Source organism: Petromyzon marinus, chromosome 14, assembly GCF_048934315.1.
Source record: "Petromyzon marinus isolate PM22_M1 ecotype Great Lakes invasive population chromosome 14, UKy_Petmar_22M1.pri1.0, whole genome shotgun sequence".
NCBI lineage: Eukaryota > Metazoa > Chordata > Hyperoartia > Petromyzontiformes > Petromyzontidae > Petromyzon > Petromyzon marinus.
The window spans coordinates 5,353,873-5,369,488 of record NC_133680.1 but is presented as its reverse complement, the minus strand read 5'-3'; the positions used below and the strand labels follow the sequence as shown (position 1 = coordinate 5,369,488).

The following is a 15,616-nucleotide window of genomic DNA, read 5'->3' as shown; positions in this document are numbered from 1 at the left end:
GTGTGGCATTTTTCTCCACGTCCTCTGGTTACCCCCCACCATATTTGGAATCGGTATGCATTTTCCACCTGATAAGCTACTTCGTTGAGCGATAATTATTTGTGGCGAGGTCGCTTCTGAAAAAAGAGCTATCTAACGCAGTGGGCCTCACCTGGTTAAACAAAATAAAAAACATAGTTTCTTTTTTAGATTGAAATGACTTCAGAATTCGTTCTGCGGTGTTGATTTTGCAGGGTTATTGTTTTACACGGCGTCGTGCAGCTCCACGCACTGGAAGGTGGAGTGTTGAAAATGAAAATGTCTTCAACTCACAGCCCCATGCCGAGAGCGTGATTACAACAATATTGGAGGGGGGGGGGGGAGAAAGAAAAGATAAATAATTGTGTGGTTTTTTGGTGGTGGCTGCTGTGCTGGTGTGTGGCCTACTGCAGGTCCAGGCCTGGCCTTCATCGCGTACCCCAAGGCCGTGTCCCTCATGCCCATGGCTCCACTCTGGGCTGCTCTCTTCTTCTTCATGCTCATTCTGCTGGGGCTGGACAGCCAGGTGAGGGCCTGGGCCACAGCGTGGGTGGAGGGTGACAGCACAGATGGTGGCAGTGGCTGCAGTTGTAATTTTGAACCCGTTGTGGTGAATTATTGCATACCCTATGTATGTTGAACTTATTTCGCACTGTACGTAGCCAACTGTGCTAATTGAAGGTACGGGGGAAGGATAACAAACTCAACATAAGCAGTTTTAAAGAAACCATCTTTCAATCTAGATTTAAAAGTGCCATACCTTCCGGTGGCTTCCTAATACCAGAAGGAAGAGTGTTCCAGACGGCCGCAAAAGCGCATCCGAAAGCGCGCGATGCGGTGGCCGTCTTTGTTCGACGGCGAGCCGAAAGCCGCTGCGAGGATGACCGGAGTTTGCGTGATGGTTTATGTTCCACTGTACTCTTATATCAGCGCGCGCGTTTTGCCCAACGCTCGGTCTGCCCCACAGTTTGTCGGCGTTGAAGGCTTCGTGACGGGAATTTCCGACCTCTTCCCCGCCGCGCTCACGGGCGGCTACCGCCGCGAGGTCTTCGTGGGCGTCTGCTGCTTCACCTCCTTCCTCATCGCTATCTCCATGGTCACCGAGGTCAGCCACACCGTCACTATCAACAGCTGCCACGATCTGTCCACCCGGTGGATGACCGTCTCCCCAAGCCATCGCCATCTCTCGCGCCGTTTACGTTGCAACATTCCCGTCCAGCTCCTGAGCCGCGAGCCGCTTTCCTCGCTCTGTCTCTGCGGTGGACATCCCCTTGAGTGTGTTCACTCCTTTGGCTGTCACTCCATCATTAGTCTCGACCTTCAACCATCGTAATCTTAAAGTGATGTATCCTGCCCAAGCCCACCTGAAGGGTTGTTGTTATTCATTGTGTCCAGTGTATATGTGTATGATTAATCATTAGAGGTGTGACAATGAAATAATCCGACTAGCTCCTGCACACCTCCTGATTTCATTGTTCCATCTCCCCAGTGGACGGATTTCGGGCATGCTCCATCCTTTGGCTGCCACTCGGTCATTGGTCTCCTCCCAAGCCCACTTGCCCTCCTCAGCAGTCAACATCGCATGCCAAAATGTTCGTCAACTCCGTGGAAATTCCAAACGGGCGAACCCGGCCCGTGTGAACGCTCGCTGCTGTTGCCGGTCGTGTGTGAATGTCGGAGCCAACACAAGTGCTCTATTGTGAGCGTCGGTGAAAGCAATCCTTGGTGTGGCCCCGCGCCAATTCAGCTGTCAGTGTGTGACATTCACCAGCCTCAAATTAGTTTCCCATTTAAGCGCCTTTGCCACACTTCACATCGTGCGTTAAGTTCAGTTACGCAATGAAACGCACTGACCGGAACGACAAGGGAGAAAATGTGCCACCATCGTCGCAGCGTTATCGCCCCGGTGCCAACCGGTCACTTGCCACATAGCAGATATTTGTTTTCAATATTTGCCCGCGCAATAACAACACAGGCGCGTAGAAGCAAAATAAATAAGTAATCACCAACGGGATATTCCGAATCGTTACGCTGCCATAAACACACGCTGCAGAGGCACGTGTTTACGCACTGGGACGTTTCACAAAGCGGAGCCGCCATGTTTTACGTGACCTCGCACAGCGCGGCGCTTTGCCGTGACAAGACGCTCACGTCGGCCTTGTGTGTGTGTGTGTCCCGCAGGGCGGCATGTACGTGTTTCAGCTGTTTGACTACTACTCTGCGAGCGGCATGACCCTGCTGTGGCAAGCGGGGTGGGAGTGCATCGTCGTTGCCTGGGTCTACGGTACGCACGCTCGAGCCTCGTGGTGGCGACGTGGCTCCGCTCGCGGCTAGAGCCCAGCGGCCGCCCTGGTTTAACACTGCGGGTGTGTTGACACTGCGGGTGTGTTGACACTGCGGGTGTGTTAACACTTGGGGTATGTTAACACTGCGGGTGTGTTAACACTGCGGGTGTGTTAACACTGCGGGTGTGTTAACACTGCGGGTGTATTAACACTGCGGGTGTGTTAACACTGCGGGTGTGTTAACACTGTGGGTGTGTTAACACTGCGGGTGTGTTAACACTGCGGGTGTATTAACACTGCGGGTGTATTAACATTGCGGGTGTATTAACACTTCGGGTGTGTTAACACTGCGGGTGTGTTAACACTGCGGGTGTATTAACACTTCGGGTATGTTAACACTGCGGGTGTATTAACACTTCGGGTGTGTTAACACTGCGGGTGTGTTAACATTGCGGGTGTGTTAACACTGCGGGTGTATGAATCACAAATACGCACCGTGTGCTTCATGAGCGGATGTTAAAGGTAGCGTGGCGTTAATAAAAAAAAATGTGTGCCGGTGTAATGGTCCAATTTAGAAAAATCACTCGCAAAGTACAAAAAATTGGGTCAAGCCACCAAGTAACATTTCCCCCGACTAAACCTACTACAGACGAGATTCTTCTGTGAAAAACAGTGCCTTCGCGACAGCCTTGCGGTCTGGGAATTAATGTCGCGGATACCAAAGGTACTAATTATTCTATCTGATCTGTCAGCAAACTATCCCTGCTACGTAATTTTCAGTGGGATCGCAGGGTGTGAACGCAAAGGCATGAAGATTAAAAAAACCGCCAACGACCCTGCGGTCTTGGTGTGGTCGATGGCAGTGCCGAAACGTCCTTAAATATTTGAATTTGTGTTTGCACCTCATTCAGTGATGTTTTTGTGAGCCTGGATAGGAGAGAGAAGAGTGTTTGAAATGGAGAGGCTGATGTGAGCCGATAGGGTACTCGATGTTGGAGAGAGATGGGTGAATATATTTTTTGATCATGAATCGGGAGTAACTTTACGATTCCTCATTTACAATAACCCCACTCCTCATGCTAAAACCTTATATACGTTTTAAATTGTACTTTAATATTGTTCCAAGGGTATTAATTTCTTTATTGTATTTCATCCTTTTATTTTGCTTTCATACCATTAAATAATTTTCATTTGGCTTCATGTTGCATTGTTTGTTCAATTGGAATGTTGTATAATAGTAATATTCATGTTTTTGTTCTTTACGTAAAAATTCTGCATTCGCATGGTGTATGTTTATATTTACTCAGATCTTCTTTTTATATAAATAAAAAAAATGCTTTCTCATTGGGCTCTTACCTCATGATAAAGCTCTGCCTGATATTATTTAGTGCATATATAAAATATACACATCGACAGGCCTATTTGCAGGTCGACTCAGCCTTAAATAAGTACTATGTGCAGTAGAAACATCGGTACCGGGGAGACAAAGGTGGCTAAGTGTGGTACTGGCCACCCACCCCCTTGTGTGCTGTGTCGGCCTGCATAGGTGGATAACTAACAGCACTTGCCCCAGCAATCTGTTAAAGGCTATTCGGGGGTATCTTTGTCTTTGTGTGTTGAGCAGGTGGGGATCGGTTCATGGATAACATCGCTCTGATGATTGGCTACCGCCCTTTCCCCTGGATGCGTTGGTGCTGGGCCTTCGTGACACCGTGTGTTTGCACGGTAGGTGAAATTTGAGATGTTAACATCTCAGTGGAGAAATGTTAACTCCCTCGCCTGGTATACAGGTGGTTGTGGGTTGGATCCCGACCCTGACGCCTGTGTATTTGGAGTTTGCATGTTCTCCCTGCAGTGATTGCATGCATTTTTCTCCGAGTCCTCTGATTTTTCCCTACACGTTTAGAATCAACATGCGCTGAGAGTATTTGGCTGCTATACATTCCACGTGATAAGCCACTTTGTTGAGCTATCATTTGTGGCCAGGTCGCTTATGACAAAGAGCTATATAGCTCAGTGGGCCTTACCTGATAAAATAATAACTAGTTTTGGTTTAATTTAAATAGTTTAAATACATTTAAATATGTAATCATTTGTATTAGCTTCTTCAATGTGCGAAGAGGCTTCAGTGCTTTGTAGACCTGAGTAGCTATTCTGGATAGAGCGGCACCTATACCAGCGAAAAGCCAGGCAACATGTTCCCTTCGTTAACCAGCAGTGACCCACATGGCGAAGTATGGCCAACCTCTTCCCCCATCCCCATAGAATGACTGGCACACCTACACCAAGACCTCTCATTGTGTTAAACCAATCCAGCAATGTTTCGTGATATCAAATCAGATGTTTGTTTTGTGCTCATTAAAGGTACAACATACTTTTGGTTTAATTTTAAGCTTTAAAAAAATCAAGTATACTTTCAATTAAATAATTGTAATATTTACCAATGGAAAAGAGGCTCGTGGTATAAGTGGGCTTTGATTTGGCATAAATAAATCAAGGATGCATGCATGAGTACACAGAGTTAACATCCAAGAATAATGTATTGAACTAGTTGAGATTTACCCAACCACTGTCTGCATGTATTTATTCACCGCGCTGTTCCCTTGTTTGTTTTTCCCATTTCGAACGCTTCCACCGGACAGGGCATCTTCTTGTTCAACCTCTTGAATTACAAGCCGCTGACGTACAACAAGGGGTATGTGTACCCCTGGTGGGGCGAGGCGCTCGGCTGGTGCATGGCCCTCTCGTCCATGCTGTGCATCCCGGTCGTGGCCATCTATCGCCTGGCACGTACCAAGGGCAACCTCCTGGAGGTGAGAACCTTGCTCCAAACCCACCTGCATTGCTGCTGCTGCCACAACGTTCCACCACCTCCCCCCTCCCACCTGTTTAGTGGAAAGTTCCTGCAGGATGTTAGAACCGGTGACTTCCGAGACACGGCTAAAGAGCGACAATGTACGTATTTCTTTCACACCATATGTAGTGAACCGTGCTAATCGGAGGTGCGGGGGAAGAGCAACAAACTAAACACAAAAAGCAGTTGTCACAAAATGAGTTTTCAACCTAGATGATTTAAAAGTGCATCGCTCCAGTGGCTTTCTAATATCGGAGGGGAGAGCGTTCCAGACCGCCACAGAAGCGCATCTGAAAGCACACGGTGCGGTAATAATTAGACACGCCCAAGTGGCTTGGGTCAGAGCAATGCGCTGACTAAATCTGTGGGAAGCATTGGGCATAATCTGGAGATAGGCCCTGCACACATAAGGGGGTAACGCTCAAAGCTCCGCATATATAGATTCAAGAACTCGTTGCTTTACTAACGTCAATCACTTGACCACTGTGCAGCTTAAAAGCGTACGTACAATACCTGGCGTTCTCGGGCAGTTTTTCACGCGAGTGTTTTTGCCTGTGGTAAAGGAAACCAAGAATACCTAAAAAAAAAACGCAAATTATGTTGATTTTGTTTCACCAAGTGAGAGCTTAAAAGACGAGGATATAGTCTTCATTGTTTCATCATGTTGATACTGGCAAAAAAGGTCACAGAGATATATATATATATATTCTCATTTGTAAGAGATGACCTGCGGCATTAGTCTGCCAGTAGCCACGATGTTTGCTATGTATGATCGCAATTGATTAATTTGCGGGTAGTTTCTAACATGAAAATTTGGATCCTGACGCTGGCACATAATGAGCCACTCTTGTGAAGGATATCGGAGGATCTTTAAAGTCCGCTTTGAAGCAGACGGCACGTATTATTTTTCTCGCACCTGCGGTGATTATCATACGAGGTGATAACGCTCAAATCTCACCATAGATGGATTCGATCCATTGCTCTACTTCCATGTTCTGGCCACCTCACAGTCTTTTGGCCATTGAAATTATATAACAATGATAAACGATGACTCAATACCAGCAAGGAGGATGAGCAGATGGTGCAGCCGTGAGGACATATGGTGATTGATTTCCGATCCACTCATCTCTGTTGCTCTTCTCCAGCACCTCCAGATTCGTACGGCTGGCTACGTACAGTGCGAAAGTTCAACATACTTACAACCACCCTCTCCCCTACCTACCCACCTCTACCAAGTTTTATTTGAATGTGCTATTATATTGAGGGACTGTGTATTGCTTTGGTGTGGTCTGGGACTGCTTTTGCTGTTGTTTTTTTCTACCTTGCCTAATTCGAACGTATATACTTGATCTATATTATGTTTAAATGTTTAGTGATTTGCTTTCCTTTCCTATAACTTTGCACTTCTATAGTTTATTTGTATTGTTTGTTGGTGTTGTTGTAACTTTCTGACCCTCCCCTACTGGACATCCGTGAAAAGCAGCTTCATAGCTCATCGGATTTCTCCAGGATGAATAAAATATTCTGATTCTGTCTCCATTCCATCTGCAGCGCTGGCGAATTCTGACAACCCCGGTCTGGGGCTGCCACCATATGGAGTACATGTCCCCGACAGAGCCGGCCCCGCAGAGCATCCAAGACGTGGAGACGACCCCCCCGATCGCGCTGACTCCCACGGACGAGAAGGTGGTGCTCTGTGAAACCATCATGTAACGAGCGCTTCGATATTCCCGTGCCGTTTCTCTCGGCAAAAAAAACCTTTCCTGTGCGGTGGCATTTCTTGTGCCCGAGATGAGACTAATAATTGTTGCGGTTTTTATTTTTTATTTTATACGACATAGATCCGTGTTAACGTGATGCTGAACTTTTCCTTTGTAATCGGATGCTGCTGTGTAAAGGATGGATGATGGAGCAGAGATATTCATACGAATGATGGTAAAGATGAATGAATATTTATCATGACAAAACAATATGGATTCTTCCCCAATTTTCCACCACGTCAGCATTTGGCAGCGGTTATTAATCAATGGCACTGGTATTTGAAATAAGCTGTGGAACTTCGTACCCTTTCAGGTGTTATATATATAATGATATTCTCGTCAGTGACTGCACATTTCTACAGTTGTATTCAGTGTTAATGGTCGATCACAAAGTGTTGACTGTTCCGAAGATTCTATCCTAGTCGACGTGCCATCCCATAGAAGCTGCATTTCTATGCATTGTTGTGAACTGAACCAATGGAAGAATCCACATGTTATGGATCATTATTTAGAACCTAATTGTCCACCTGGGCACGTCTATATTCTCGTATTGCACCACTAAAGTTCGATGTAGAATATAGTTGAGCATAAAATGCAAATGTCCGTAAGTGTTCATGATCGCTGCATCGTTGCCAAACATGTGAAAGTATATAATGTGGGGTTTATCACGTGTGTTTGAATGTATTACTCTGTGTGCGTGTTTTGTCTGTGGACATACATTTCAAGCATCAATCTCATGTTTCGGTGTAACCAGTGACGAATAAAAACAAAGAAATTCCACCACGCACGGATTTGGGAACCGTCAAGAGAAAACAATGCAATAAAGTGTCGAGGTATTTATTTTGCGGGAAACCACCCGGCGTACACGAAGGTTTGGCGCTGGAGGAAGATGAAATTCAGAGTTGTGGCGAGAAGGCGACGGCTCGCCCTGTGCCCGAGTCATTACAACAAAATTCCACAGCGACAGATGCAATCACGATTCGTGGCTTTTGGTCACTGGTTCCTGTGTTTGTCTGTGGGATGCCTACTCTGGGCAGGAAAGAGTGCATTCTCATTATACGTTCGGCATGACGTTTTAAAGTTATCTAGTGGTAGATTGTAAAATGTTTATAGTTTGTGTCTTCCATGACATAGTGTGGGTATAATAATTCACTCCGTTATCAGACGTTACCAATCACCTTATAATGAATCAGTGTTGGTTATTAACCTGTGACAGTCTTCCAAGAGATGTTATTCTTAACAAAAAATATAATCCATAACTGCTGTGGTGTTCAAAAAAAGTCTTGTAAAATCCGACTACATTTTCTAAACCGAATATAAACTATTCTTCTTGGATTGAGTTAAACTTACCAAGTAATGTCGGGCAAAGTGAATCAGGTTTAAAGTCCAGCATATTCCCCTTAATGCAGTGTTTTTTACATGCATTTTTAGATTAAACATCAATATATTACTCATATATTGGACTCTAAAAGGCCATAAAATTGATTTGTATAGCACATTCTAGTGATTTTAATGTTTTGTTCACGGCCTTGTTAATCCGTAGAACTTGGAAGGGTATTTAGCATTGATGTCTCTTGCTAACAGAGACCTCTTCTATAGTTGCACTGTAACACATCCAGACACTTCAAGTAATTAATGCCATTCGGAAAACTCAAAGAAAAATTAATCATTCAGTTTTACGCATTTATAGGTTTGTAGGTTTAAAATGATACGTTTTTAAATGGTGTTCTTTAACCGGTATTAAAATGTACATGTATAAGTTGAGGAATTGAGGTATGTTGATGTAGAGGTTGAGATGTATAATGGAAACTGAAAGTGGTGCCCTAAGGTTAACATCCTCCGCTTTCGTGAACATTATACCGGTGCTTTGACTGAAGAATGTGACCGATGTTAAGTAACAGAGTGGAAATTCAATGCACACTTTACATCCTACTATTTTTTGCCCTGTACATAAACAAAAAAAAGTACAATAAAAAATACCGATTTACAAAGGATATATAGCCTCTGATTGTTTTATTTGTCTACAATAATTATTGCAACATTATCGCACATCCTGGTTTGTGTTGTACGTACATCATGTGTTGAAGAATATTCGTAAACTGCAGGTCTCTGATTGGAAGGGGAGCAATGCTGCTTGCAGTGGTTTTTGTGCACTGCAGCTGTGAACCTGGTGAGCCGAGTTCGATTTATGGCTACGGCTAACATCAGTGGCAGGCGGATAATCTGAACCGGTCCCCTTTACTATCTCACACTGATCAGCATAGTACAGTCAAACAGTCCGGACAACAATACCACATGGGGAGGCCTTCATCCAGCAGTGTAAGTTATTACAGAGACTCCTCTACTTACGAACATTCTACTTTTTAACTTTTAGAGATACGAACAAAACTGTCCAGTTGCCTGTTCGGACCGAGAGTCGTAAGTTCAAACTTTGCCCAATAGATAGCGGTGGTAGCATCTACATATGAAGAACCAGTGGCATGTACATCTACAGGAGATTATACAACTTTTAAAGCCATTCCCCGTGTTTAGTGTACATGCCGTAAAACGCGTTTGGAATCGGCAGAAGTAAAAAGTTGGACTTACGAACAAATCAACTTACGAACAGACCTCTGGAATCTAACTCGATCGTAAGTAGAGGAGTCCCTGTACTCCGACAACCGTAGCGTGCTTTGCTGGCTTTCTCATGGGAAATACAACAGTGCTTAGAATCGCCCTTGTTAATCCCATTGGCAGCGGTAATTCTGTACCTATTTTACATTCTATTTCGACCGTCCCAGTTAATTTCTCCAGGAATTTATCACTATAGGACTTCATGTAATAGTTGTGGTGTTATTGTCACCCGAGCAAATGGTGGTTGTTGACTTGTGTCGTGGTAAAAATTGTAGTAATTGTGGTGATTAACTACAGTGTTGCTGTGGTGAATTGTGGTGTTTTTTGGTAGGCGAATTGTACAAATGTTGTGAAACTCACTTCCTGTGGGTGTCGAGGTTGCAGTACATCAAGTGGAACCAATCGTCACCTGTTTCCATCTGTTCGGGCATTGAGTGTTCTACCCTCGCATGCGTAGGGTGTTCTCCGGGTGCTCCAGTATGTCCACGTATAAACACTCATCAATTGGCGGAGAGATCTTAAAATAACCCAATGCAGGAACGCTCCTGAAAAAATGTGGCTTTAATGGATAAATCAGTAAAATAAAGAAACATTTTTTTGCATGTGGATGTCTACTCATGAACATCGATTCGACTACAAGTGTGCGAATTTAAGCTTTCCAGCACTTCCTTCAAGAACATCATTGGAATTTGAATCAATCACCCACGCACAAGTGGCTATACATGTTCTAAGGTTTAGGCCGAGCGGCTAATCCTATGTCTGGTTATGGGGTTGTCTGCCAGAAGTCTTAACGACTTCACAGGCAGGCCAAGTTTAAAAGTAGCAGAGCCACTGACAACCGCCTTGGTCGGTGACACCGTCAGACCAATCTGATCGGAAGGCATCGGAGCCTTCAAATCAAATTGGTGGGAAGATGACTAATGAATAAGGGACGGTTGATAACCGTTGGACAAGGCAAAAGGGGATTCGAGGAAGAGAGGAGAACCTGCTAGAAAGGGGGGGGGGGGGGTTACGGGATACATAAGGGGCCCGAGAGAGAGAGGGCTCAGGGTGAATTCTGGAGTGAAGCCTCTATAATATGGTCTCTACGTGTTTGCACATTGTCTGTGAATAATCCATAAAGTTGAGCTAGCTGTACTTGGCTCGCCCGAAGCCCTTTTCACATGAAAACCCCGGCTAGCCGGAGTTTTCAGCCAATTGAAATTAATTATATAAAAAAAGATATAATAAGTATAATTATATAAGAATAATTTACTGAACACCGGTTATGGTAATTGTTAAAAATAACAATAAAATTCACAAAAATGTGTTGTATCACATGTGTCTAAACTAGTGAGTGCTTAGTATATTTAAGTGTATTAAATGCACTTGCGATGGAGGAGTGGTGACGGATTGGGGGGGGGGGAGATGGGGGAGTGGGAGCGGAGTGGGATGGAGTAGGGAGATGGAGGATGGAGAAGGGGGGAGATATGAGATGGAGGTGAGGGCGATTGGGATGGGGGAGATGGGTGGAGGAGGGGGGGGGTGGAGGAGGGGGGGGTGGAGGAGGGGGGGGTGGAGGAGGGGGGGGGACCAAAATGCCGAACCGACCGATATCCGACTTACAGAGATGACTACAAAACATTGCTCGTCACGGAATACATCAAGTGAGTTTTGGTGTGTTTGGCTTTGGATAGTCAAACTGCACATATTGCTATATGTACTGTGATACACATGTTTTTTAAATTAAATTTGCGGCCAGCGATACTTTATTGGTCACCGAAGCATGGCTCCCCCAATGAGATGGAATGTCCGAGATCTTCGTTGCATAAAGTACTAGACTTAATTTCAATAAATACACAGTTTAATTAGCATAATGTGAACAAGAAGCAGCTGGCATCGATATGTAAATCAATGCAGAGTGCAGAGAATTGTCGTGGTTCAGTGCATGATGTATCATGGCTAATGTGATCAAAGAGCAGGATTGTATGCAGAATCGTGGTACTGTATTACCATCATTGGAAAACATGCAATGAATCTTCAGCAGCGAATTCCATCGCTACAGCAAATAAGGTTACATGGGTAAATGACTGCCCTCCGGCTTCCACACGTTCAAGGTCTCTTGCTGAAGATTGTTTTAAGGACACTTATCTTTGTTTAATCCGTCTTTCAAAATGTGTTCTCGCGTGTGCAACAGACTGCCAGGGTTTGTTTAAACGTGTACCGTTCTCTTTCGGCTGACTTTGGGATTTGCCAAATGTCATTCAGCAGAATAGGTTTATTGAGCGGGGTGGCTGTTTGCAAATTTCAAAAAAATAAAACAATTTGTGCATTCATTGCTGCCTACAAAATGAAGAATAGCAAACATTGTTATTCCTACGTCTGTCACTACCAACCCAAGTTTTTAAAATAATGTTTAAATCATGACCTTTGCGTCTGTGGAGGTGGAGCGGTTCGGTCGCCTGTACCACTCTGCTATGATGCGCGAAATGGTCCTGGAACTACCCCTTGACCAACGTGGTGAAGTATGGCCACACAACCTCGATTAATACAAGGCACCATGGGCGGCCTTCATACAACAGACATTTAAGTGAGGACTGTAAATTACCTGCAAATTCAAAAGGAATGGTTGTTAATTTACTGTACTGACACGAATAGTGGAAGAAATTATCTTTCGTTGGAAATTTCTAGTTTGACCGGTAAACTGCCAACCCAAGTGATTTTCTTTTTTTACGATGACGCAGAGTGGTGGTGGTGGTGGTTGCAGTAGCTTGTGCACTGTGCTATGAGCCCAGTAACCCGAGTTTCAGCAGTGAGTGGTGACTCACCAGTGGTGAGTAATATCTCAACTGGTCCTGGGCCTACCCCTTGACCAACACGCTGAAGTATGGCGACTCAACATCCATGAATGCAAAGGCACGGGGCATCCTTCATCCAACTGAGGATTCAGTTCAGGACTGTAAATTGTTACGTGCCAAATCAAATGGAACGAATGTTAATTAGTTCATTGACAATACTGGAGAATAAATTAAACTAAACTATTTAAACTAAAATGTGTTTATTTTACCAGGTAAGGCCCTATGCAGCTCTTTTTCAGAAGCGACCTGGCCACAAATGGTAGCTCAATAAAGTGGCTTATCATGTGGAAAAATATAGCGGCCAAATAAACGCGTGTTTCTAAATGTGGAGGGAAAAACCGGAGCACCCGGAGAAAAACCGACGCGACCACGGGGAGAGAGACACCGCAAACTCCAAACACACAGGCGTCAGGGTCGGGATCGAACCCACAACCTCCTGTACATACCAGGCGAAGTAGTTAACATCTCCTAGCAACCATGGTGCCCAATTTCCAACAAAAATTCAACTTGATTTCACAATTTCTGCTTTGGCAGGTACTCCGAGGACAACGGTCTCTCTCAAGTCTAAAAATCTCTCTTCGATTTCCGTTGGACGATGACCACGGAGCCAGCTTTGGTACAGTGTGCAGTGTGAATATTGGCAGAGGCGTGATTTAATCCTCGAAGTAATAGCGGCTTATCTCTCCCAGCCCACAAAATAATTTTAAAGTGTTCCGTGAAAAAATAAATCAAGCCAACGGTTTTGCGGCCGTTTGAACAAGCACGGTGCGGCAGAGGGCTGTTGCATCGCAGATTATGGAGCAGTGTGGCTCATGGAGCTGGGGGCCCCACTAAGCCGGTCGAATTAATCCCGAGCTTGAGGCTTGGCAGCTCCATCGGTTTGCACGTGGGATGCCCTCCGACAGTTCAGGGGCAGTGTGTGTGTGTGATTGCACCGGGATTGTTGTGATCAGCTTTGTGAGAACTTGCCCCAGGTTACGCTTGATGGAGATGGAACATGCCGTTTCTTGCGCTCGGTATTTTTAGTGGCCACTGCAATATTTCTTGCTTTGCTTTTGTAACGAGTTCCGTGGGGGTGCGGGTCACACGGTTGGGTCTCCACGAAGATCCGTGGAGCCGTGCCAGCCACCCCCCCCCCCCTCCTCAGCAGGTTCATTGCATATCGCAGATATATGTTCTGCCGTCGAGAAACATCAAGATTAATTGTGGCCACATAAAAATATTGTTTACCTCCACTCATAACTTGAGGTATAAAGTTAAAATCAGGTTTAAAGGGCACGTGGCAATGAGATGATATGCTTTCGAAACAAAGCCTTGTGCTTGCGCTCGTCTAAGACGGTCAAAATGGCAGTCGCCGTCGTAACAACAGCGGCCTTGCCTTGAATGAGCAACAGCGCTTACTTTTTATTTAACTTTTATGTAAAAATGAAAATTAACTTAAAATTCTCATGGAATTTATCATGCGCATGATATCATTCTTCTACGCTATTTACCGTTATCAAAAATCGCCCAGTTATTAGCAAATAAAACGCAAAGTTCAAACCCGAGGTTGGACTGACACTGTTTCGGGAGGAAGACCTCCATTCAGCAGTGGATTGACAAAGGGTGTGTGAATTATTGTAATACAGGATAGATATAAAACAATGTAAGTGCAAAACACTATCAGTTAAAGGCAGTGTAATTTTTCATTCAAAGGATCTGATTGCAAAAAACACTTTCACGAGAGTGGCCGGGTGGGTTCAGGGGTCAGACCGCTGAAGCTTGCAACCACTGAAATCCTCGGTTTGAAGCTGGCCAGCCACCTGTGTTTAAACTGGCCTCTCAAGTGTAGCAAGTGCAGCTGTAAATACAGGTTCAAATGGGGGTGCCCAAGCCCCTGGTGCCCATGCCTCATTGCCAGTTGCGACCCAGCTCTCGCTCGCCATCTCATGCCCTGGGCTCTTTCGCGTTGGGCTGGGAAAACAGACGGGTAGAACGTGGGTCATCGCAATGCGAATGGGCCAAAGTGTACCGAGACTGCTGGTGACGCTGTGGTGTCACATGCCATGCGACGCACACGAAGACAAAAATCCCCCGTATAGCCTGTAACAAGACTGTTGGGGCAAGTGCTGTTAGCGAGCAGCACCTATGAAGGCCGGCACGGCACACGATGGGGTGGGTGGCCAGCACCACGCCCGGCCGCCTTTGTCTCCCCCAGTGGCGATGTTTACACATCGCACCGGGTACTAAGTTGAGGCTGAGTCGACCTAGGGGAGGAAATCGAACCCGGGTTCGAACCCGGTTCGCCGGGTTCGCAGCGCACTTGGGCTCCGATGGTCAAATGAGTTGAGCGTCGTCGGGGGTTAAACATTGAAAATGTACGCAGATGGATGGCGTGTATTTTGTGTGTGTGGCTGAAGACGGTCACAAGTTGTACGCGTGATGCGAGGGTACACGGGAGATTGCACCAATAAAAACAGCTTCGCTCGCTCGCTTGCGCACATGCCCTGGCAGTTGCGGGGAGTTTTTCTAGCCGTAATTTCTCGAGGCCTATTTTTTGCCGCCGAGAAACATAACCCAGCCCCTGCCTCTCCCCACGCCACGCCACTGTTGACAGGGCACACACTCTCAGCAAGAGGTCGCCTTCCAGCAGCATGTGAAACAAATTGTACGTCGAATTTGGGCCAGTGAGCAGAAATGCACACTTCTGCAACAGCGTCGCTTTGTTAAAATAGAGCGCCTTTTTATTTTTTAAAATAATTTTAGAGAAGCTGACCGCTAGCAAACCCCCTCCTTTAAATTATAACTGCACGGGTCTGTTGCCTTTTTTAGTATGATGTCAACATCGTCGCCGCTGCCACTACCGTCTGCCCTCCACATTTGTTTATATGCTCATGATTCAGTGCTACGATCTATTCAATCTGCATTTGTACATTATTTCCGTGGTACACGGATGATTAATACGTGGCAAGTACTTTATGTATGTAGTTAATGGAATGTTAGGGTAGTGTGTACGTATGTATGCATGCCTGTGCGTGTTCGCGTGTTTACCCAATGGGGTTTTTTTTAATAGGATGAGGCATCCAACCCGTTTATGCCGTTCACATTACACAGCTATATATTTATATTAATTATTATACCACATTCTCTGATTAGCGTGTTGCTTACTGCCTGTTTTCAGTTTTCATTATTAGTTGAGATATGCATACCAGGGGTATAATGGACAATTCGATGATACCCCTGATGACTATATTGGAGGGGCATGATAGT

General features: G+C 45.3%; 1 protein-coding gene across 1 annotated transcript in view; it reads left to right on the top strand.

Annotated features, from left to right (window-relative positions):
* SLC6A8 (solute carrier family 6 member 8) overlaps window positions 1-8,911 on the top strand; it is a 42,047-nt gene extending 33,136 nt beyond the window's left edge. Inside the window, exons 8-13 of the mRNA XM_032954264.2 lie at window positions 432-544; window positions 986-1,123; window positions 2,200-2,302; window positions 3,928-4,028; window positions 4,946-5,116; window positions 6,709-8,911. Of these exons, the coding sequence (XP_032810155.1) occupies window positions 432-544; window positions 986-1,123; window positions 2,200-2,302; window positions 3,928-4,028; window positions 4,946-5,116; window positions 6,709-6,870 (788 nt within the window). The 3' untranslated portion in view covers window positions 6,871-8,911. The remainder of the gene's footprint in view (window positions 1-431; window positions 545-985; window positions 1,124-2,199; window positions 2,303-3,927; window positions 4,029-4,945; window positions 5,117-6,708) is intronic.
* The last annotated feature ends 6,705 nt before the right edge of the window (window positions 8,912-15,616 follow it).